The following is a 23,726-nucleotide window of genomic DNA, read 5'->3' on the forward strand; positions in this document are numbered from 1 at the left end:
TACCAGTTACGGTCTCAGAGCCGCAAAAATGTAGCAAATTCTTCCATTATGTTCATCTGAATTTAACATCTTAAAGCTTACATTTATCATTTTCTTACAGGTATAGGCATAATGGAAAAAAGATACATATTCAAATTTAATTTTTACAAAGTCACTGTTACCCGCGTCTTTTGTTTTTTCAAAAAAAAAATTCTCCGAGACGTAAAAAAAATGGTTTTAAGATTGTATAAGGCAAAAAAAAAATGTAGAGAAAGCATTTTCAGTCTGTTTAAGGTCAAGACGTTACATAACATTGCATCTAGATATTTATTTCAATGACAGGATATTTTACAATTAAAGATAAGTTATTTTGAAAAAAAATCATCAGAAATGAGATAAAACTGCATTGAAAGTCAATAGCTGTAAATAACGGAACGTTTCAATTTCAATACACAATGACACACAATAAAGATTTCGGCAATTGTTACAGTTTACAGCCAGATATAATCGGATTACAAACTTTTGCCCATTGTCCGGCATTCACTCGAAACGAAACTGTTTGTGAAAACAAAAGTTATAATCTTGGATTTATCGCACTAATCTATAAATAATGTCTAAACATGACGAATCAATCCCAATGGCAACCGATAACACAAATATTACGCTGAAAAGTATTCTTACTCTTTCCGGTATAAAATAGTCCAAATATAAAATCAAATAAAATGTATTACAAAATCATTAATTGCATCTGAATAATTAAATGCATATATTAAACATCCTTTTTAATATAATGCGCATGCTTAGCAATGATAAATTCACTTTAAAACGTTTTTAACATGACGAACTATTTTCAGCGCGGATGTGTACAGCTGACCTGTATGATTTGGTCGTTTGTGGATATATATTTCGTGCCTTGCCTTATTCGCGCCGTACGCAGAGCAATAACTCAACTTAGAAAGTAGTATTTATTTATTAGTTTATTAAACAACAACCTATCAAAATGAGAGAAATCGTCCACATCCAAGCCGGCCAGTGCGGAAACCAGATTGGTGCTAAAGTAAGTCTCTTTTATTTTAGTTCTGTCTTCTTAGTTTCTATACATAAACAGATAAGTGCACGAGTGTCTTGACTTTTTCATGTGCGGTACTTTTTGAGTAGGTTCTTTTTTGTTTCATATGTTCTATGCGGTTACTAATAGAATGAATATACATTGTAATGAAATGTTCGTCGATTGGGCAAATAAAGATGAAATACAACACGCGTAAAAAATGTAAATGTGACTGGTTCTATTCTATTCACTTTCAAAGACTGGCTAACCTTTCGTACTCCCTGTCACGAGTAAATAGCCGCTGAGTAAATTATTGTTTACCTTCTATATAATCAAAAAGATTTGTTTCCGTTTATTAGCATATTACCTGTACTCGACAGATTTATTGTGCACTTTCGCTAAATTTCATTATCTAAATTAACACCGCTTTACACTTTAGTAATAATCCATAGTTTTCTTTTTTGGTACGAATGTTTACGGAACAATAATTCATTTGTTAACTATTTGCCTGACATTTAATTTAGGTTTTCTAGTGTAATATTTATTTCCGACGGATATAAATTATTCATAATCGACTTAAGTATCCGCCATTGGACAGTTGTCATAGTTGTTCATGCGATTGCCATAGCAACAAGAAAGGCAATCGCTCCAAACTTGACTTCTATATATATTTTTGATATTTACTTTATTCATTCCAAATTGCAAAAATATGTACACAATTTAATGCGTACAGGTTTCTACACTTTCATATATCAGTCACATGTTGATAACGCATTCTAACGAAAATGTGACTGCGATAAAATGTTATAAATTAGTCTGATTGTTCAAGATAAAACTATAGGTAGCCGGGTTTGAAGTACACTTTTTAACAATTTCATAAACAACTTATCTCGCAACCTTTCAAAATCGTACAGTTTTATCGACATTTGTCGAAAATATCTTTTTTTCACTTGACATTTTGATATACGACGTATTTGTTTAAGATAACTTCGTTTTTGTCATCTAAAATATGACTCAGATTAGTACAATACCTGTATGATTGATATATACATGTACATTTGTTAAAAGATTTAGATTTAAACATACCAAACATATTCAAAAGAAAGTCAAATAATGTAATTCTATTCATGCTTGAATACAGGTGACGTTTAAGTATGAACGTGTACAAATACAGTCGGCATTAAGTAAACAATAAAAACAAAAAGACTCGTTATCATGCGCCGTTAGGTGAAATTGTCTTTTTGAATAATAAATAGTCCTATGTTATTGAGAGAACAATCGAATCATTCAAGCTGTGCAATGTGCAGTAAGTAATAAAAATCGTTCAATAAAATTGCACCGAATGCAATTGAATAATTCAGTAAATAGAGGTTGACAAATACATACAAATTGCAATTAAATTGAATTGCATTACAACTATTGTATAATATAACGTACAGTTCTTACTTTACATTTCTAACTTTATCATTGCAATATCATAAAAGGTAATGATCTTTTTCGATGTTTAAAAAAAGAAATGCCTTTAATCTTTTGGTGCTCGTAAAATGAAAGAAAAATAATTCCTCCTTGCCTATCTTGTATAGGTATAATGAATTTGATAACTCAAACATTATGTAATAGGAACCTAGGTTCGATTTATACATGGTTAGATTTGCGCTCAGTATTATAAAGCTTAGTCATTAATTAATTTAAAGACCCCACCCTCTTAATTCCTGTGGAGAACTTGACAGTTACTTGCAGAGTACGGATTAGTACTGGTGCAGAATCCATGAATACTTGTTAGGTTAACTGTCCGTTATGGAACTTGTACTGTAAGAAAACAATGCTAAACTGAAACAAGAAAGCTTTAAATTGCCTTTTTAATTTTAATTATCTTGTACAACGTTCTTGATGGACATCACTAAGCACCATGTTACTTTCTTTTATTTTAGTTCTGGGAAGTCATCTCAGACGAGCACGGTATTGACCCCACTGGTACCTACCACGGTGACTCCGACCTCCAGCTCGAGAGAATCAACGTTTACTACAATGAAGCCACCGGTGGCAAATATGTACCACGTGCAATCCTCGTCGATCTTGAGCCCGGTACCATGGACTCAGTCAGATCTGGCCCATTCGGACAGATCTTCCGTCCAGACAACTTTGTGTTCGGACAGAGCGGAGCCGGTAACAACTGGGCTAAGGGTCACTACACAGAGGGTGCTGAACTCGTCGACTCCGTTCTTGACGTAGTCAGGAAAGAGGCTGAGAGCTGCGACTGCCTTCAGGGATTCCAACTCACACACTCCCTTGGTGGCGGTACTGGATCCGGTATGGGAACCCTCCTCATCTCCAAAATCCGTGAAGAATACCCAGACAGAATCATGAACACCTTCTCCGTCGTACCATCACCAAAAGTAAGCTTATGTTTTAAGATCTTTGTTAACACCAGATTTATTTTAACATATCATGAGTCACGAAATTCCAAAGTTTAATTAAAACATTACTAAGTTGAAAATATAAACATATGCTTTTATAATTAAATGGACATAATATATTATAAGTGGTAAAGACAGTAGATTTTCTTAAAAGTTATCCAAGATTTTCAACTTGTTTAAACAATGATTATGTCAGTATTAACTTGTATTAACTTCATTATTTCACTTGAAACTTACGTTCTGTTGTTGTTTGACTTTTTCAGGTATCAGACACAGTCGTAGAACCATACAACGCCACACTCTCAGTCCATCAGCTCGTTGAGAACACCGACGAGACATACTGCATTGACAACGAGGCCCTCTACGATATCTGCTTCAGAACATTGAAACTGACCACCCCAACCTACGGTGACTTGAACCATCTAGTCTCTGCTACCATGTCTGGTGTCACCACTTGTCTCCGATCCCAGTCAGCTCAACGCCGATCTCCGTAAATTGCTGTCAACATGGTTCCCTTCCCACGTCGTCCACTTCTTCATGCCAGGATTCGCTCCACTTACCTCTCGTGGTAGCCAGCATACAGAGCTCTCACCGTCCCCGAGCTCACCCAGCAGATGTTTCGATGCCAAGAACATGATGCTGCCTGCGACCCACGTCACGGCAGATACCTCACCGTCGCCGCCATGTTCCGTGGACGTATGTCCATGAAGGAAGTCGACGAACAGATGTTGAACGTCCAGAACAAGAACAGCAGCTACTTCGTTGAATGGATCCCCAACAACGTCAAGACAGCTGTCTGTGACATCCCACCACGTGGTCTTAAGATGTCCGCCACCTTCGTTGGAAACAGCACCGCCATCCAGGAACTCTTCAAGCGTATCTCTGAGCAGTTCACCGCTATGTTCCGTCGTAAGGCTTTCTTGCATTGGTACACTGGTGAGGGTATGGACGAGATGGAATTCACTGAAGCCGAGTCCAACATGAACGACTTGGTCTCTGAATACCAGCAGTACCAGGACGCCACCGCCGAGGAGGAGGGCGAATTCGACGAGGAGGAAGGTGAAGAGGAGGCTTAAACTTTCAACCTCAAAAACATGAACTCTCAAATAAATGAAACTTGAAATGAATTTATGGACTCTGAATACCGAACAACGAAATGGACAAAATGCCGAGATAACTTTAATATTTATAATAAAGATATTTATTTACAGTTGTTAAGATCTGGTATGAGATTAAATTGGTGAATTGTTATACCATCAGTATATTACATATCAGTATTATAGAAAATGGAAAAATAAAAAGAAAATGAAACTTAATGTTTCCTTCTGTTGAATGTTTTAACGTCAGTTTACATATCACAGTTTCCTCTACTTCCGGTGACTTAATGCTGTACAGACGTAATTTGATCTTTTTTTAGCTCGACCATTCGAAGAATAGTCTAGCTATTCTACTCACCCTTGCGTTGGCGTCGGCGTCACACCTTAGTTAAAGTTTTGCACGCAAGTGTATATGGCTGTCATTTAAAGGTATATAGCTTTGAAACTTACTTTTTCTTTTTCTAGGTCAATTACTAACCTCACTGGGTCAAGTCCCGTAACTCTGACATGCATTTTGGTCAAATTGTGTCCCATTTTGAACTTAAAAATTCTGGTTAAAATTTTGCGTGCAAGTACATACAGCAATTACTTAAAGGCCTATAGATTTGAAACTTATTTTTTTCTTTTTCTAGATCAATTACCAACCTCACTGGGTCAAGTCCCATAACTCTGACATGTATTTTGGGCAAATTATGCCCCCTTTTGAACTTAAAACTTCTGGTAAAAGTTTCGCATGCAAGTTACTATCTCCAAAACTAATGCAGATACTGGATTGAAACTCTATAGATATTTTAACATTGAAGGTAAGATTTTCCTGCTTCTGGGACAATAATTCGAATAGTCGAGCATTGGCTGTCTTACAGACAGCTCTTGTTACAGTTCTGGGTCAAATATTGACAACACTTAGGCGAATGCATAAATAAAAATTCTTAAAGACTATTTGACAAAATTAAACTGAAATTTCGTTACATGATTTTGAAGTCATTCAAAAAAGTTTGTGTCATTTTTTTGTTCTAATAAAGCTTTAACATATGTACTATTTGCGTAGGCATCTGTATGCATTTATTAGTTTAGCTTTAGAAGAAAATCTATCTACTTTGAATATTTGTCAGATAGTTTTTAAGAAATTTTATTTTACACTCTCCCTGCCTGTGGAAAACCTAAAGGATCCCTAGGAAATAATACTGAATTCGGCCAGTATATTTCCAGTTTATCCCTTTTGATTCTTAGAAGTTATAGAAAATACTATCTAATTGATGAATAGCAAAACGTGATCCCAAGTCATCTTAAGTACATGTCCTGATACTGCCCTTGTAAGCGACTGATTCTGGTTTTGCGACCAGTGTAGATCATGATCAGCCTGACACATCCGTGCAGTCTGATCATGGTCTACACTGTTCGCCATTCAGCCAATATCCCTTTTAATGGTATTATCCAAATAGGAAGATGGACATGTTCATTATAGAAATTTAGCAAGGTAAGGGTTAAAACGTTCCGGCAAGAACTTTAGTTGCTAGAAATCTATTTTGATAAATTGATTCTAATGCAACTACTTACTATTTGTCAGTCTACTTATATAAATTAGGTTGCATTCAATTAAAATTAAGCATGGTATCTATCGACATGCAGTAAACATGCGCATATTGACGGAATTTTTCTTGTCCGAAGATATTTAATTATGCCCCTTTAGTTAATCTTATACAACTATTACTCAAACACAATTTAAATGAAACTTGGTAAATATCATTAACATTGAGTGAACATGTGTATAATATCGGGACTTGCATTTCCGATATGTCCCTTTTTACCACATACAACAACATCTGTACCTTGTGTACTTACCTCCTCCTCACATCCGACTCAAATGAAACTTCGTATACATCATTAACATGAGCACATTTTTCGGAGTTTTATGTGTGAAATATATTTTTCTTGGAATTAGCCTCATTTTGACTTTATATACCCGGTATTACTCTGCCAAGCTTCACCAGGGGACATACGTGGTACAATGTTGACATCATTCTAGTCTTTAGTAATTTGTAAAAAATACCTTAATTTTTCAATGTTGAAGTTAGAATTCTGTCTCGTTAAATCCGTTTACTTGAAGCACCCTAGAAAAAATTATATTGACGGTTTTATTTTGTGTTTTATTATTGTTTACCAATAGTTTGATGTTTCTTCAAAATTAATGGTATAATGAATTCTCTGCAAACGTTTTGGACAGTGGCCATCACTTAAATTTGTTTGTCTCTACTAGAGCTTAAGAAATACCATAAATTATACAAAATTTATAAAAACCGGCACGTTAAAAGTTGTTTGACAATTGCAACACAGTGCGAAACATAGTCAACTTTAAGAATATACCATTTTTCGCTCATCAGATTTTTTTGGAGGAAAAATGCTGAGTTATTGTTATCACTTGATCCTCGTCGGCGTCGGCCTCGGCGTTGCCTGGTTAAGTTTTATGTTTAGGTCAGCTTTTCTCCTAAACTATCAAAAGCATAACTCCATCTTGCTTTTAGCAAGAATTATGGCCCATTTTGGACTTACTGGAATATCAAATTTCTTGATTAAATTTTATGTTTAGGTTAACCTTTTCCCTAAACTATCAAAGCTATTGCTTTAAAACTTGCAGCTTTTGTTAACCATCAAAAGCTGACCCTATACTGCAAGAAACATAACTCTATCCTGCTTTTTGCAAGAATTCAGGCCTCTTTTGGACTTAGAAAATATTAGATTTCTTGATTAAGTTTTGCGTTTAGATCAACTTTTCTCCTTAACAGTCAAAGCTATTGCTTTAAAACTTGGAGCAGTTATTCGCCATTAAAAGTACCGTAACTCTACATAACTTTTTACAAGAATTATGGCCCCTTTTGGACTTAGAAAATCATGGGTAGGACATTATTTCTATTATACAGAGACAAGAAAATCAGATGAGCGTCTGCATCCGCAAGGCGGTGCTCTTGTTAAACATTAATACCTCATGGTAAAGGGCCGTAAATGACATCGGCAATTTCCCTGCGGTTACCTATTCTCGTGCGTTCCGTCTTTTGCCGGTCAATGATAGAGCATGGCTACCCGTATCCACCGGATAATGCCGAAATAGCATGCGGACACTACTCAGTCGAATGGGGTGTCCTATTGTCTTCCTGGAAAACTTTTTTGAGGACTTGACTGCAATATACATATTAGGTATATTAGAAGCAGATGCGCTCGCCGTGATTGCTTCAAACATTCTACTCCTCTGTGAGCCTATGTACCGATTTTCCTTACGCATCTTTTCATGCCCCTTCATCCCCCACCCCACCTCCGGTCTCGAAGACCCTGGAGGTATATAATGTTTGAACTGTCCGTCCGTTCGTGCGTCACACATGTGTACTCAACTCCTACAGTGTTCATTCAAGTCAAATGAAACTTTGTAGTCATCGTCAACAAGAACAGTGCACATGTCGGGAGTTTAATGTCCGATTATCGTTTTGAATTTTAGACTTATTATTGTATAACTGCATCTGTACCTTCTTTACTCAACTCCTCCTACAGTTTCAGTTTAATTCAAATGCTATCAATATCAGTTGGACATGCTCATATTATCTGAACTTCGTACTGATTTTTAGTGATGCCCCATTTTTAGACTTATCAATTATAAAACTATATATAGTGAACATATGTCTTATATTTTTTCTTGAGTTACCCCCACCCGCTCCGTTTTCACTTTTACATCTTTCCATATTTCTCTATCAAGCATTACGGGGCGGGGTGTATGCCCTGCAATGTTGACATCATTCTTGTTGCCACTGGGACACTAAAGGTAAACTACTGTTCGAAATCAAGCAATATCTATGCAGGTACGTCCAGACACATGACCGGTAGAACATGCCATGGATGGTTCTGTTGTAAAAGAACCACTAGGGAGCTTAAACAGTGCGCAAACCCATACTGTATCCTCACCATGTTCTGTATATAAATGTGATCCCCCACAAACCTATTGGTAAACAAAAAGCGCAATATGTTAAACACAAAAAACTAGTGTAAAAATATCAAAGAAACTCTAGAACCATATGCGTATGTATCCAATGCTTTTGCAGAAAGCACAGCAACAAGAGGGCCTGACAAAACAGGGCAGAAGACAAATATCAAAGCGGGCTTTCAGAACTGCCTATCATGTATTGTTTTCTGCCTCTCAGACACATTCAGAGAGGAAAGCGTAGCGTCTAAATGTAAAATTGAATCATAACTTCTTTTTTTAAAAAGAATGAGAGCATAATATATGTTAGTGTTCATCGTGACGGAATTAAAAAGACACCTTCACTGTCTATGATTAGTGGGAGATAATATGTGTTCAACCTCAAAGAAAATCTGTTAGATTGCTCTCCCTTTATACATACGTTAAACTTTACTGAAACTAACACAATTCGATATTCATAATTTTAAATATATCAAACAGTTTGAAGATTCCATTTACCAAACACATTTGGCGGGGGATTTTCCATTGTCCGAGTTGGACCTCAAAATTTTGACCGCTCTTTTAAAACCTGTCGGAATATAGACTTGGCTCAAAAGTGAGTTAAAGGATATAGTACATGTACCTCCACCCCACGTCAAAAGTCAACTTAAATGAAAAATCAATTAAAAAAGAACCATAAGTTAGGCTTGTAATTAGCAGTAGTAGTAGCAGAAGTATCAGTAGCTGTAGCAGCAGTAACAACAGCAGTAGTAGCAATGTAATGTGCAGTAGCGCAGCAGTAGTAGGAGCAGTAGTTAGTAGCGGTGCGTAGCGGTAACTAGCAGTACGTAGCGTAACATACAAAAGCAGCACAGTAACAGTAGAGTAGTAGCAGTAGTAGCTGGACGTAGCAGCAGTAACAGTAGCAGTAGCAGCAACAACAGTAGCAGTAGCAGCAGCTGTAACACTAGCAGCAGCAACAGCAACAGCATTAACAGTAGCAGCAGCAGTAACAGTAGTAGCAGTAGCAGCAATAGCACTTGTAGCAGTAGCAGTAGCAGCAGTAGCAGCAGTAAGAGTAGCAGTAGCAGTAACAGTAGCAGCAGTAACAGTAGTAGCAGTAACAGCAGTAAGAGTAGAAGTAGCAGTAGCAGCAGCAGTAACAGTAGCAGCAGTAACTCTAGTAGCAGTAACAGTAGTAGCAGCAGCAGTAGCAGTAGCAGTAGCAGTAGCAGTAGCAGTAGCAGTAGCAGTAGCAGTAGCAGTAGCAGTAGCAGAAGCAGCAGCAGTAACAGTAGCAACAGTAAGAGTAGCAGCAGTAGCAGTAGTAACAATAGCAGTACAATAGCAGTAGCAGTGGTATCAGAAGCAGCAGTAGAAGTAGTAGCAGCAGAAGCATTAGTAGCAAAAGTGAGAAATATTAAACTGTCAGTAGCAGTAGCAGTAAGAGTAGTTGCAGTAGTAGCAGCAGCAGCAGCAGTAACAGTAGCAGCAGTAACAGTAACAGTAGCAGCAGTAGCAGTAGCAGTAGCAGTAACAGTAGCAGCAGTAGAAGTCGTAGCAGTAGCAGTAGCAGTAAGAGTAGCAGCAGCAGTAACAGTAGTAGTAGCAGTAGCAGTAGCAGTAGCAGCAGTAGCAGAGCAGGCACAGAGCAGTGCAGTAGAGTAGCAGTACAGTAGCAGCAGTACATAGCAGTAGCACAGTAAGTAGCAGAGCAAGCATAGAACAGTAGCAGTAGCTAGCTAGTAAGCAGTAGTAGCAGTATGTACAGCAGCAAGTAACGTAGTAGCAGCAGTATACAGTAGCAGCAGTAACAGTAGCAGACAGCAAATAACAGTAGCACAGTAGCAGTAGCAGCAGCAGTAACAAGCTCAGTAGTAACAGTACAGCAGTAACAGTAGCACAGTAACAGAGCGCAGTACGTAGCTAGCTAGCACGTACAGTAGTAGCAGCATAGCCAGTAAGTGCAGTAGCAGTACAGTAGCAGCAGTAACATAGCAGTAGCAGTGTAGCAGTACAGCAGTAAGAGTAGAGTAGCAGCAGCAGTAACAGTAGTAGCAATAGCACTTGTAGCAGTAGCAGTAGTAGCAGTAGCAGCAGTAAGAGTAGCAGTAGCAGTAACAGTAGCAGCAGACAGTAGTAGCAGTAAGCAGAAAGTAGCAGAGTAAGTACAGCAGCAGTAGTAAACTAGTAGAGCAGTAACAAGTAGTAGCAGTAGAACAGTAGTAGTCAGTAGCAGTATGCAGTAGCAGTAGCACAGCAAGCAGCAGCAGTAACAGTAGCAACAGTAAGAGTAGCAGCAGTAGCAGTAGTAACAATAGCAGTAGCAATAGCAGTAGCAGTGGTATCAGAAGCAGCAGTAGAAGTAGTAGCAGCAAAAGTGAGCAATATTAACCTGTCAGTAGCAGTAGCAGTAAGATTAGTAGCAGTAGTAGTAGTTGCAGTAGTAGCAGCAGTAGCAGCAGCAGCAGTAACAGTAGCAGCAGTAGCAGCAGTAGCAGTAGCAGTAGCAATAGCAGCAGCAGTAACAGTAGCAGCAGTAGAAGTAGTAGCAGAAGCAGTAAGAGTAGCAGCAGCAGTAGTAGTAGTAGTAGTAGTAGTAGCAGTAGCAGTAGTAACAGTACCAGCAGTAACAGTAGCAGCAGCAATTAAAAAGTTTTCCGATGAAACCCTTTTAAATAATTATGTTTTAGTTCTTGTACATTTTAACCTAAAACATTGTTTTAGATAAGGGAGAGCAATTTACTTGACTGTCTTTGAGGTTGGACACATTTATTTCCCGTTAAACATAGATGTGATTACAGGCGATATTAGGTAAGTATGGATGTCACAATTATACGGATTTGACAGCAGCAAAGGTTAGATGCGAGCATAACATACCAGACTCTAGCCTGCGAGAACTGGGAGTGCAGTTTACCAGTCTCTAGGCAGTACTAACTCAGTAACTGTACACATAGCGCAGTCTACCAGAATTAATGCTATCTGAAGTAAATAAATATCTACATCATATCTTGGATATTGTTTTACAGGTTACTAGTTTTCAGATATTTTACTCATTTATTACACTCAAAATATATACTGTAATATATTTTCATAGTAACTACTTTATTAAAAGGAAACATTGTTTCATTATCATATACATGTACCTTCTTCATGATTGATTCATTGCATTCGCCTTCACTATATTGTAGTGATCGACCACTACGTTGTTTACATCTATTACTTTTTAAGTAAATAAATATCTTTATTATATCTTGGATATTGTTTTACAGTTCTTTAGTGTCCTTGCCAGTCCAAAAGGGCCCAGGTCCATACAACCAACAATAACAAAGTTGCCACGTTATAAGGCTGAGGCCATAGCCACCAATGAGGGTAAAAAGGGCGATATTAGCTCTACCGGCTGAAAGAAGGGCGTGACATTTACAGGTTAGATGCGAGTACATTGTTCCACACTGTACCACACGAGATATAAGTTCAATCTATCAGACTTATTGTTGTAACAACTGCACATATAAGATGTGCCGTGACAAATGAGTTCAAATGTTTGTGGGTAAGAAATTTGATCCCTCTTGTAAATTGTATCATTTATATAGTCATAAAACTCTATGGTCAGTTTTATTTGTTTCAAAAGTCTTTTGCAAACAATATATTATGAAGTTCATTAACTAGCACGAAAGACTAGCAGATTTCTTTAAGTTTAGTTAAACTTAAAGTCACTCCTCCAGATTGTTAAATAATCTTTCTTCAAATTGATCTTTGGTCATATTAGTTCCAATCAAGAGAAAACTTAAATATACCGCGTCTGAATCAACCCCGGACCGCAGTAAATAGGAAATCTACCAAATTAATGCTATCGACGGAAGTTAATAAATACTACAATATCTTGGATATTGTTTTACAGGTTACTAGTTTTAGATATTTACTCGTTTTCCTCAAAATATAACTGTAATAATCATAGTAACTACTTTATTAAAGAAACATTGTTTCATATCATATAAGACCTTCTTAAGATTGATTCTTCATTCGCCTTCAAATTGTGTTGTGTTGTTTACATCTATTACTGTTTAAGTAAATAGAATTATTCTAAACTTGATAGTTTTACAGTTCTTAGTCTTGCGAGTTCAAAACCAGTCCATACCAAATATAACAAATTCACTTATAAGGCCTAAGAGCACAAAGCACCAATCGATAAAAACATATTAGATCTACCGGCTCGTATTTTACAGGTTAATGCGAGTAATTGTATGTACCACAGAGATATAAGTTCATCTTCAGACTTTTGTGTGACAACTGCACATATAGATGTGAGATCTATGCCGTGACAAATGTAGAGTTCAAATGTGGTTAAGTTTACCCTCTTGTAAATTGTATATGTATATTAGTATAAAATCTATGATCAGTTTTATTTGTTTCAAAAGTCTTTTGCAAACAATATAATTATGAAGTTTCATTAAACATGCACCGAAACACAAGGCAGATTGCTCTTTAAGTTAGTTAAGACTTAAAGCAGCAAGTCCGATGGTTAAAATATATCTTTCTATCAATTTGATTTTGGTTAATTAGTTCAAATCAAGAAAAAAAGATGACCGCGTCTGGAATCGAGGACCGCGCGGCAATAAAGAATTTCCTGTCGTCGTACCATTAGCGCTATAGCTGAAAGTAGTGATTAATGACTTCAAAATAAAATTTATAATCGAAAACAGTTTACTTGGAGTAATAGCGTGAAAAACCTTTTCGATTTTCATCGTAAATTAGAAAACGCAAATTATATGTGTTTCCGTAATAAAGTTTGTCTTTAAGGTTTTAAAGCCTTCTTAAGATATAGCATTTATTCAAGATTATCTAAAAAATTTTTTGTTTTCAAAACGATCTGAGGCATGGTTTAAAAGCTGCAAAAACGGACTGGTCATCTGGGCTGTATCCAAAAAGTTTCCTCAGTGTTGTAACTGTTTTCTCATAAGTATGGATTTTAATAAAAACCGACTACATCTTTAAATAGGTTAGTATTACTATAATAATCATTTTTTAAAAGATTGTTCCTAACAAACGTCAACAAGATATTAACTAATCAACTATTAGAATACATATTGTGTTCAGATTCCTAGTACACGTGACACTTTTTGTACCACGTGATACCCTTTTTTAGAACAGATTTGTACCATAGGACTAATACAATCGATCTTGCTTTACTTTTTTTGAGGTGGACCTTGAGACTTCGAGAGTGTTCTCATAAACAGATCTACCAAAGAACAATTCAAGTATGTCTACCTTTACTATTCATTCAGTAATATTTTCAATAAATGAAAGTAATTTTTGAACTCCGAAATAATACATAAATCTATAGGCATGTTCCATAATGAAATGGCATTGTCACTAAGCCTTATATAGCCTGCGCAATGTGGAATATTCTCAGACTGGTGATAACTGGGGAAAAACATGGTTTGGTACCAGAATATTTATCTTCTATATTGAATTTAGTTTTTTAAGGGCGGCCTCCGTGGCCGGGTGGTTAAGGTTGCCGACTTTAAATCACTTGCCCATCATCGATGTGGGTTCGAGCCTCACTCGGGGCGTTGAATTCTTCATGTGAGGAAGCCATCCAGTTGGCTTACGGAAGGTCGGTGGTTCTACCCAGGTGCCCGCTCGTGATGAAATAATGCACGGAGGGGCACCTGAGGTCTTCCTCCACCATCAAAGCTGGAAAGTCGCCATATGACCTAAAATGTGTCGGTGCGACGTAAAACCCAACCAAACAAAAAAAACGTTTTTTAATGGATGAAATCTGGTGTAATGAGTGACATGAGGAGGTGACAGTTATATTTTTGGCTTAGTTTAATTGCTTATTGTATTGAGAAAACATCTAGACCATTTTCATTGTGAATTTTCTGGAATACATTTTGTTCTTTGCGAAAAATGTCTACCTATGCGTAATTGCTAAACGGCTGTTTTCATGGGGGCATTTTTAGAGGCTGATGTTTCTCAGAACAGATTATTTTTCTTATATACAACATAACATATCAATATTTTTCTATTTTTGATAAGAAGACATGTCATACTAAATGACCATATATGATTTTTCATATCACTGAAATGCTCTAAAATGCTGAAAATGAGGTCTGAATATTCCATTGTAAATATGAAATAAAGAAGAAATTGAATTGGTAGAATGTAACCTTCACAGAATTATCATTTTGTTCAGAACATGTAATAATAATAATAATAATAATAATGATAATAATAACTTTATTTTCTGAAGGTGACATACTAAGTAGAATATTGTCACTGAATATTGATGGAATCGGACGTTTTAGAAAATAGGCATTTTTGCCATATTTATGTAATGGAAATGTATTCTAGTAGTGGACACAGTAAAGGAAAAAACATTTTTTTTTTTAACACATGTGAACACAAAAAATGAGGGAGTCACTACAGCACTATTTCAGATGAAACCTGAAGCAGTTTTTACGGATACACCTTTTTTATGTCATTTCATAAAAATGAATCAAAAAAAATTTAGATAATTTTTGCATTTATTTTGTTTCATCACAGAAATTGCCAATACTGGATTGCGAGTTGTGTAAATACGACAAATTTCAATTAGACATAAAGTTACACGTTACAAAACAGTTGTAAAGAGCTGCCAAATACATAGTAAAAACTTAACAATACCAAGTTGTAAAAACTTTTCAAATGATGTCGAAATAATACATTCACTTTGTACTTTAAACCATGCATAATTTGGTCGGTTTGGATGGAAATTTGATTGTCTTTGTTTGATTTTAAGATTTAGTTTCATTTATTTGAGAGTTCATGTTTTTTGAGGTTGAAAGTTTAAGCCTCTTCTTCACCTTCCTCCTCGTCGAATTCGCCTTCCTCTTCGGCGGTGGCGTCCTGGTACTGCTGGTATTCAGAGACCAAGTCGTTCATGTTGGACTCGGCTTCAGTGAATTCCATCTCGTCCATACCCTCACCAGTGTACCAATGCAAGAAAGCCTTACGACGGAACATAGCGGTGAATTGTTCTGAGACACGCTTGAAGAGTTCCTGGATGGCGGTGCTGTTTCCAATGAAGGTGGCGGACATTTTAAGACCACGTGGTGGGATGTCGCAGACAGCTGTCTTGACGTTGTTGGGGATCCATTCAACGAAGTAGCTGCTGTTCTTGTTCTGGACGTTCAACATCTGTTCGTCGACTTCCTTCATGGACATACGTCCACGGAACATGGCGGCGACGGTGAGGTATCTGCCGTGACGTGGGTCGCAGGCAGCCATCATGTTCTTGGCATCGAACATCTGCTGGGTGAGCTCGGGGACGGTGAGAGCTCTGTACTGCTGGCTACCACGAGAGGTAAGTGGAGCGAATCCTGGCATGAAGAAGTGGAGACGTGGGAAGGGAACCATGTTGACAGCCAATTTACGGAGATCGGCGTTGAGCTGACCTGGGAATCGGAGACAAGTGGTGACACCAGACATGGTAGCAGAGACTAGATGGTTCAAGTCACCGTAGGTTGGGGTGGTCAGTTTCAAGGTTCTGAAGCAGATATCGTAGAGGGCCTCGTTGTCAATGCAGTATGTCTCGTCGGTGTTCTCAACGAGTTGATGGACTGAGAGGGTGGCGTTGTATGGTTCTACGACTGTGTCTGATACCTGAAAAAGTCAAACAACAACAGAACGTAAGTTTCAAGTCAACAATTCAGATTACAAATAACTTAAGGTTTCAATGAAATATCAAAGTAAATCCTCCATGAAATTCAGTTCTTTAATTTGTCCAAATCAGTTTTCAAAGGCTTACTTAAATAAACAAAATCTTGCAATATCAGATCTTATTGAATGTAATGATATTTCCAATTAGATATTTGGTTACTTGTTTAAATAAGAAATATTTTGTATTGAGGTTGACCTTTAAGTACACCCAATTTGCAAGTTCGGTAACAATAGCATACTTTTGGTATTAACAAAGATCTTAAAACATCAGCTTACTTTTGGTGATGGTACGACGGAGAAGGTGTTCATGATTCTGTCTGGGTATTCTTCACGGATTTTGGAGATGAGGAGGGTTCCCATACCGGATCCGGTACCGCCACCAAGGGAGTGTGTGAGTTGGAATCCCTGAAGGCAGTCGCAGCTCTCAGCCTCTTTCCTGACTACGTCAAGGACGGAGTCGACGAGTTCAGCACCCTCTGTGTAGTGACCCTTAGCCCAGTTGTTACCGGCTCCGCTCTGTCCGAACACAAAATTGTCTGGACGGAAGATCTGTCCGAATGGACCAGATCTGACAGAGTCCATGGTACCGGGCTCAAGATCGACGAGGACTGCACGTGGTACATATTTGCCACCGGTGGCTTCATTGTAGTAAACGTTGATTCTCTCAAGTTGGAGGTCTGAATCCCCGTGGTAGGTACCGGTGGGGTCAATACCGTGCTCGTCTGAGATCACTTCCCAGAACTGAAAGTAGAAATGGGTTTTATATGAAATATTTGTCTGCATATATCTAAATGTCGACAAGATTCATAACATTTCAGTTCTCTATCAATGTTACCCGATTCTATTATAGATATAGAATCTACGTTGGCCTTAGTTATAGGAAAAATAATTAAGGACAAGGATCAATTTTCGTTGAAAGGGTGTCATATTTCAGTAACGCTATGAATTATTGAAACATTTTAGTCTGTATTTTTTAAACTTTCAATAGGTGGCTTGTCTCCTTTGAGGTATAGAAATCAATTTGTTGCCAGAGGCGTCCTTAGCAACGACTACAGAAACAAACGAAAAACAATTTAAGTTGAGAAGCAAATGTGTAGGCTACTAGTAGAGACCGTACCATAGCTCTTCACATACTTTGATTTTTCAAACTAAAGTGATTTTTACAAATGCACCGGTTACGATAAAAAATGTAAACAAAAGACTCTGTCTATAATCTTTGAAATGTATGAATGACACTCGATCTTAGTCATAATACTTATTGACAGTGAATGCTAATGACTCCATGTGTTGCAGAAAGGTATCTAGTTTGTAACTGTAATTTCCCATCAATTGAAATCCTCTCAAAACTGGTAAAATAATTACTTATATTTGGACAAAGCTCACGGTCTTTTCCGTTCGACAGCTGCTAAAAGGGCAAATATAAAAGATTCAGTGTTAGTTATATTTCACTGGTACTACCAGTTAGTAAGTTCATACTCTGAACAACACGTCAGAGAAATTTGGGCAGATTTGACCGATTATGACGTTGGCAGCATTAGATTATATTTTTTCTTTACACGGAAATTGCCGTTAGGTAACAAAGCGAATACGCCGATAATCCGGAGTCACCGATTATTGTTCCAGTTCACGCAATATAATCCAGGCAATTAAACTGCATAGCTATTAGCTGCTGCTGTTATAGGGAAGTGGTAGAGTGTCTGCCTTAGGTGTGAGAGGTCCTGGGTTCGAGTCCCAGTTAGAGCTTCACTATTTGCATTCTGCTACAGCATAGTTTTGCTGTTAATAGACTGTTCCAGATGTTCTATTTTTTTAGCACACAGTATCATGGATCATTATTTAGCAATCCAGATCAAAGTTGAATGTTAAATCAAATGCACCCAATTAGTAAATATTCACTATATTATGTCCCTTTGATGTTTATGCTCTCCATGTTCGAGAAGAGTTACATTTCCTTGATCACAAAATTTTCTTTAACATGAAATTATTAAATGCTCATAACTCCACACTTCTGGTTAAAATATTGTCTATATTTCTGTTTTTGAAAAATATATGGACACTTGTCTTCATTTCAAAGCTTTTTAACTTCAAACCTATGATTTGAAAAACTTAGGTACTATCTCTACTACTAGTATATACAAAATGAATTGATAAATTACGACAGACAGCTATTCAAACAACATGACGAACCCATAAACAATAAATTTTAATTAAATTTGTCAGTGTTTGTTCAAAAAAAGCTTCATGGTTATTCAATAATCTAATAAAGGGTTATATTGAAAAAAATCGCTCTGTTGGCAAAACTCGTGAATATATTAAGGGATCTATTGTATAAATTTGAATTCGATATTTATTAAGCGTACATTCTCATGATTCTTTCCGTTGGCAATATTAAATTTGAATTTTAATCCGAACAATAAATCAAACTTATCCATTTACAAAGTATGCCTGATTAGATTTCCGATAACGTCAGAATTTTTTGCAATCGAACACTGGCGCATCAATACAGGATTGTCAGGTCACTTTATTCGATGGTAAAAATCAGGTTATTCAAGATGCGTAATTAATGAGACATAAAATCTGTTTTGATCCGATCTTCGATAAATAATCGATATGGCTTGAAATGGCAAGTTTGTTCGATACTGCTTGTTGCTTCGTGCCCGCAACTGTCTACTGAAGTATGTAGACTAAAGTATACGGGCATTTGTCTAGGTTATTTCTAAGTTTCAATTTTGACAACAATTTCACATATTCTTATACCTATTACCTATGCATAACAAATAAATGGTAAGCTAGTTGTTTTTTGTTGTTGTTGTTGTTTTTTTGTTGTTTTTTTTAAATATAATAAGGCTTTAACGTGTTTAATTAATCATCAAGTTCTTTTATTATAATATCTGCGCAAAAAAAAACATGATTTTTTTTTAAAGATGTCATCAAATGAAGGGTTATTCAGTGTTTCTCTTGTATGTCATTATTAGTAATGCTTATTTCAGACTAAAGTTTAAATGCACAATGTTTTTATCATTATTATGATTATTATATTAAGTAATTTTACTCTCAAGGCAAATTAAAATTGCTGCAATTATTTACGTCAAAAATTACATCAATAAAGAATTAAATTTGAAAGAAGAAAGATAATTACTTAATTTAAAGACCTTATTTCGAGGTCTCAGTATAGAAAGCCTTTAGAATTTCAATAAAGAAAATTACTTAGTCAAGGACAATATACGCCCTATCTTCTTTTCAAGATAAACCCGATGTAATTGGTATGTTGTAAAAGGGATTTAGTGTATCGATCTTCAAAAGTCAAGGATTGTCTAGTATCGGAAAACCAAATACTTTTGATAAATTTCGCCCTAGCAACACTGCTTGAGTGTAAACAATTCAACAACAACAGTTAGTGACCGCTGTCATGGCGGGATTTCAATTTTCAACATGTTGTTACATGGACGAAGACAACTTTGTACGAGAAGCACCAACGAGTGGATTGTTGGCGGTAATTTAAGATAATATCTTAATAATTGCATTTATTTAAATTTATAGCTGCTAAACTTTCTATTAGGCTTTACACTATAGTATTACAAATGCATGTTTAACCGACATAATTTTTTACTCAAATGTAATATCGAAATAAGATACTGGCAAAGTTTCAGTAGAATTTTCGAGTATGAAAAAGTACAGCCAAATAGTAGTCTGGGTTCATATTTTATCAAGATAATCTACAATTACAACCCAGATTTATCTGAACATTACTATAAATTTTATTTAGAAAAAAAAAATAGCTACGCAACTTGGCAACTCGTGTGCGACAGATCATAAAGAAGCCACTCTTTTGATTTCTGGACAAGAATTGATTTTCAAAGCATGAAAAGAATTTTTAATGAGAGGTTTTCAATAACTTTCAAGCTTTAAAATTCAAAATCTATATGTTTCTTTGTCGCTTTGTTTCAAACAGTAGAAACCTCATGTTTAAAATTATTTCGGTTATTTGAAAAAAAAAAGAAGTAGATCTAACACTTTCTTAGTTCTGTTAATTACATTGGTTAACTCAAAAGTTTTGATAATTGGTTGCCAACAAGTACTAAGTATATTGAAGTACTTACAAAAAGCTTTAAACGTAACTGTTGTAGTGTCCGTGTTTACTTTAAGTGTTAATGACACGCAGCATGCATAGACCTGTACAGCGGACGACACTTTAAGTGCCACTTTTTGATAAATGCACGACTTTAACACCGCCATAATAAGATTTTTATTTGATAGAGGGATTTTTAGGATTTAATAAGAAGAGATAAAAGTCAGAAATCTATTGACATTTCACTTGTTTGAGATAGTTGTCTAACCGAAGTACGATGAACAGGGGAAAATTTAGAAATGTTCACTTAATAGATTTTTAGTCTTGCATTATGTTGCTATTCTTCAGTTCTTTGACACTTCGAAAATATTTCAGATATACGATATTGGTCAGTTATATATTTAAGATAATGCTTCGCACGTTCAATTAACAACTTCTCGTCACTAATCAGGGGCAGGAACAGACGATAATTAAATGCAAAATCGACTCGTATTTCTATTTGTCTTAGCAAGGCATCTATCTCCAGGTTCCGTTTGGGTTCGAAGCCCATCCTTTCGGTCTGGTCGTGCAGGCTTTCTTTTAAAGTATAAAAAAGGTGTCATATAGTTTTGAATTTTTGAATTGTTTTGCAATGAAAATATTCAAGTACATTTAATTGAACAGACAGTTGAAGTATGTAAAATTCGTTTAATGAACATGTGTCTTTTCGTTTATTTTCTACTAAATCCGAATTGATCACAGAGTTTTGTTTCAAGTAAACCAAACAACTGACAAATTTTCTTAGACTAGCGCTGTGACCTATTTCTTGGGAATATTGATCTGTTATCACCTAACCTAGAATCTGGACTGAAGCATGTGAAAACAGATCATCTAGTCAATATTTGCTGTCGTAAATTTCTCAGTAAATTTTTCTTATATATACAACGACACAGTGGAAATCTGGCTCCGTGTTCACAAAACATTTTCAGTCTAAGCTGAGTTTGATAATGAAACTTTACTTGTCATTTATATCTAAATAGCATTTTGAATTTAAAGTTAATAACTTTTTTCAAGTTGCAATTTAGTATTGATGGTCATGCAGTCTCAGTTGGAATTCAACCTTGAAGGTTTAGCAAAATTTATGTTAAAATTTCAAACTTAAACTCTTCTGAGACCGAAAAGTGTTTTGTGAACACGGGACCAGGAATGAACATATATTTTATCAGAAGAATCCAAATAAAATTGGACAGAATATTTTTTACATATGGATTTTAATCACGTTTAGATATTTTGTCAGTCTTCATTCAACGATAAATATGTTGATTTTTTAGCTTTATTTATGAATTTTGGGCAAAACTTCCGTTTTCTTGCCCATTAAATATAAACCTGCTTTACAATAAAACACCGACTTTCGACTAGCTCCCAAAGAATGGGTTTTTCAAATTATCAAATTTTGCACAAAAAAACGAACTATGTCATATTAAGTTTCACTAAAAACGGCCGCTTTTTGTTCTGATTTGAAAGTAACCGCTGTTAGTCAAGGTCAGCTTTTATTGCAAGGGGCCTGTGTTTACAAGCTCATCAAGGCGGATAAAACTAACCTGACTCTTGTTTACATGAGGTGAAACTAAACTTTAATGGCGTATCACTTGTGTAAGATAATACATGTGTGTTATCACTAAGAAAACTAAGGTTACCTGAGTCAAGGTAAACGGAAAAAGAAGACGCTTAACTCTTTAACATTACATTAATTTATTGAGAAACACCGCGCCAGTTTCAAAAATGTCATAACCCATTTCTTCTGTTGGGCACCTGTGCGTTTTATTTACTTCTAATGAACATTTTGATCCGATACCAGATTTGAATGATTAAAATTATTTGAGCAATTAAAGCCGTTTTTGTTTAATCAAGTTACTCCTAGATGTTTTAATGATATGATACAGAAATCTGACAAGCATTTTTGTGCTCGATTAATTATTGCTCTTGTATTTGATCAAATATGAATGCGATAGATCAATATTTGTGTAACATTTTTGTTAAAATTTGAAATCTTAAGCCTGGGTTTATGTATACATATTTACAACAAAACGAAAAAAGAGTTATCAGGAAGCAAATAAATGAATGAATAAAGTGACAATGAAGTAAAAAGACACAGCATTATGTGAAATTATCTTCGGTCGTAGGTTCGAAGTCCCTGGGGTAGGCTGATGATATAAAGAGGTAAGTTTATTATGATTAAAATACGAAAATAGAAGAAAAAAAAACATAATAATTAAGTGTCTTACCTTGGCACCAATCTGGTTTCCGCACTGTCCGGCCTGAATGTGCACGATTTCTCTCATTTTGTATGTTTAATGTGTAATGTACGTTTAATGTAACGTTTTTCGTCGGTGTCCGCTTTTTCCTTGGCGAGTGATGCGCACGCCTTCTTACCGCAGTATTTATACGCGTTATCCGATACGGTTAATAGCTGGTACCCGCTTTCAATGATGTAAATATATAACGTGCAATGAAATTATAACGAAAAGTCGGTAACCAGCATATTCAAATGTATTGGTTATTGGTGAAATTTTAAACTTGGTAACTGGTCTAAATATTTGGTCTCCGTGTTTAATTGGCCAATTTTTCAATAATTGCTTAGAGCACGGAAAATCAAACTATACAAACAAGAGGATATTAAAAATCTCCATATAATTTTCATATTTTTATAATAAATCAGTGAGAAAATCCGCTACTTGCCCAGACCTGTGAAGAAATTAGCGTACGGCTATATTGTATAAAAGTAATTTTTATCCAGTGCCCGTTTAAAAATTAAAATGGTTCTTTTACGCCGTACAGATATTTTGTTTTCCTATTTAATATGCATCACATTCCTTATTCAGAACAACGCACTTAATCAAGTTCGTGTTACAAATCAAATCTTTGCATCTATATATAATGATTTTCTTTTTTGTGTGCGCCCGTCTGTCTGACTTAATGGAATGGGTCTATGGATGCCTCGCTGTATAAAACCGGAAGACAGAGTTTTAAACCCTACAGAGTTTCTTTATTACCCTTCCCCACCTTTCTCTCCCCCACCCACCCCCACCGTTTTAAAGGCGAAGGTGGTACTGGCAATGGTCTTATGTGCGTGCGTGAGTCCATACGTCCGTCCGTCTGTCCATAACACGTTTGCCCAGAACATAACACAAAACTATAAAAGGAGTTCTGTAAAAACTTCAACAAATAAGTGCAAATTTCAAGAAACATGACTCTACATTTCTTACATTTTAAATTATCTTCACTAATAATATTTTTATAAGGAGCATAACTCCAACATTATGATAGGGAGTTTGTTAAAACTGCACACACTGACAACTTGGGCATTGAGGAGAATAGCATTGTTCAAGAACCATAAATGTCCCATTTTTTCTTTTTGAATTGTCTCCCTTTAATAAATTTACTTGTCCGGGGCATAACTCTGGAGAGATTTAATTTGAACTGCATATGA

The 23,726-nt window shown here is 36.0% G+C and overlaps 1 protein-coding gene and 1 pseudogene across 1 annotated transcript; one reads left to right on the top strand and one right to left on the bottom strand.

The window, feature by feature from the left end:
* Positions 1-876: 876 nt before the first annotated feature.
* On the top strand, positions 877-4,760 carry LOC123554682 (tubulin beta chain-like; annotated as a pseudogene).
* A 10,236-nt stretch (positions 4,761-14,996) lies between these two features.
* Positions 14,997-22,681, bottom strand: LOC123554681 (tubulin beta chain-like). The gene is made up of 3 exons (XM_045344960.2): positions 22,522-22,681; positions 16,465-16,929; positions 14,997-16,131 (listed from the first exon to the last, which is right to left on the bottom strand). The coding sequence occupies exons 1-3, from the start codon at positions 22,576-22,578 to the stop codon at positions 15,316-15,318; spliced, it is 1,338 nt and encodes a 445-aa protein (XP_045200895.1). The 5' UTR covers positions 22,579-22,681; the 3' UTR covers positions 14,997-15,315.
* Between the last annotated feature and the right edge of the window lie 1,045 nt (positions 22,682-23,726).

This window comes from Mercenaria mercenaria, chromosome 7, assembly GCF_021730395.1.
Source record: "Mercenaria mercenaria strain notata chromosome 7, MADL_Memer_1, whole genome shotgun sequence".
Classification (NCBI taxonomy): Eukaryota; Metazoa; Mollusca; class Bivalvia; order Venerida; family Veneridae; genus Mercenaria; species Mercenaria mercenaria.

Coding starts and splice junctions, on each gene's coding strand:
- LOC123554681 (XM_045344960.2), bottom strand. CDS start 22,578: ATGAGAGAAATCGTGCACATTCAGGCCGGACAGTGCGGAAACCAGATT. Junction 16,930..22,521: donor GAAACCAGATTGGTGCCAAG/GTAAGACACTTA, acceptor TTCTACTTTCAG/TTCTGGGAAGTGATCTCAGA. Junction 16,132..16,464: donor CCGTCGTACCATCACCAAAA/GTAAGCTGATGT, acceptor TGACTTTTTCAG/GTATCAGACACAGTCGTAGA.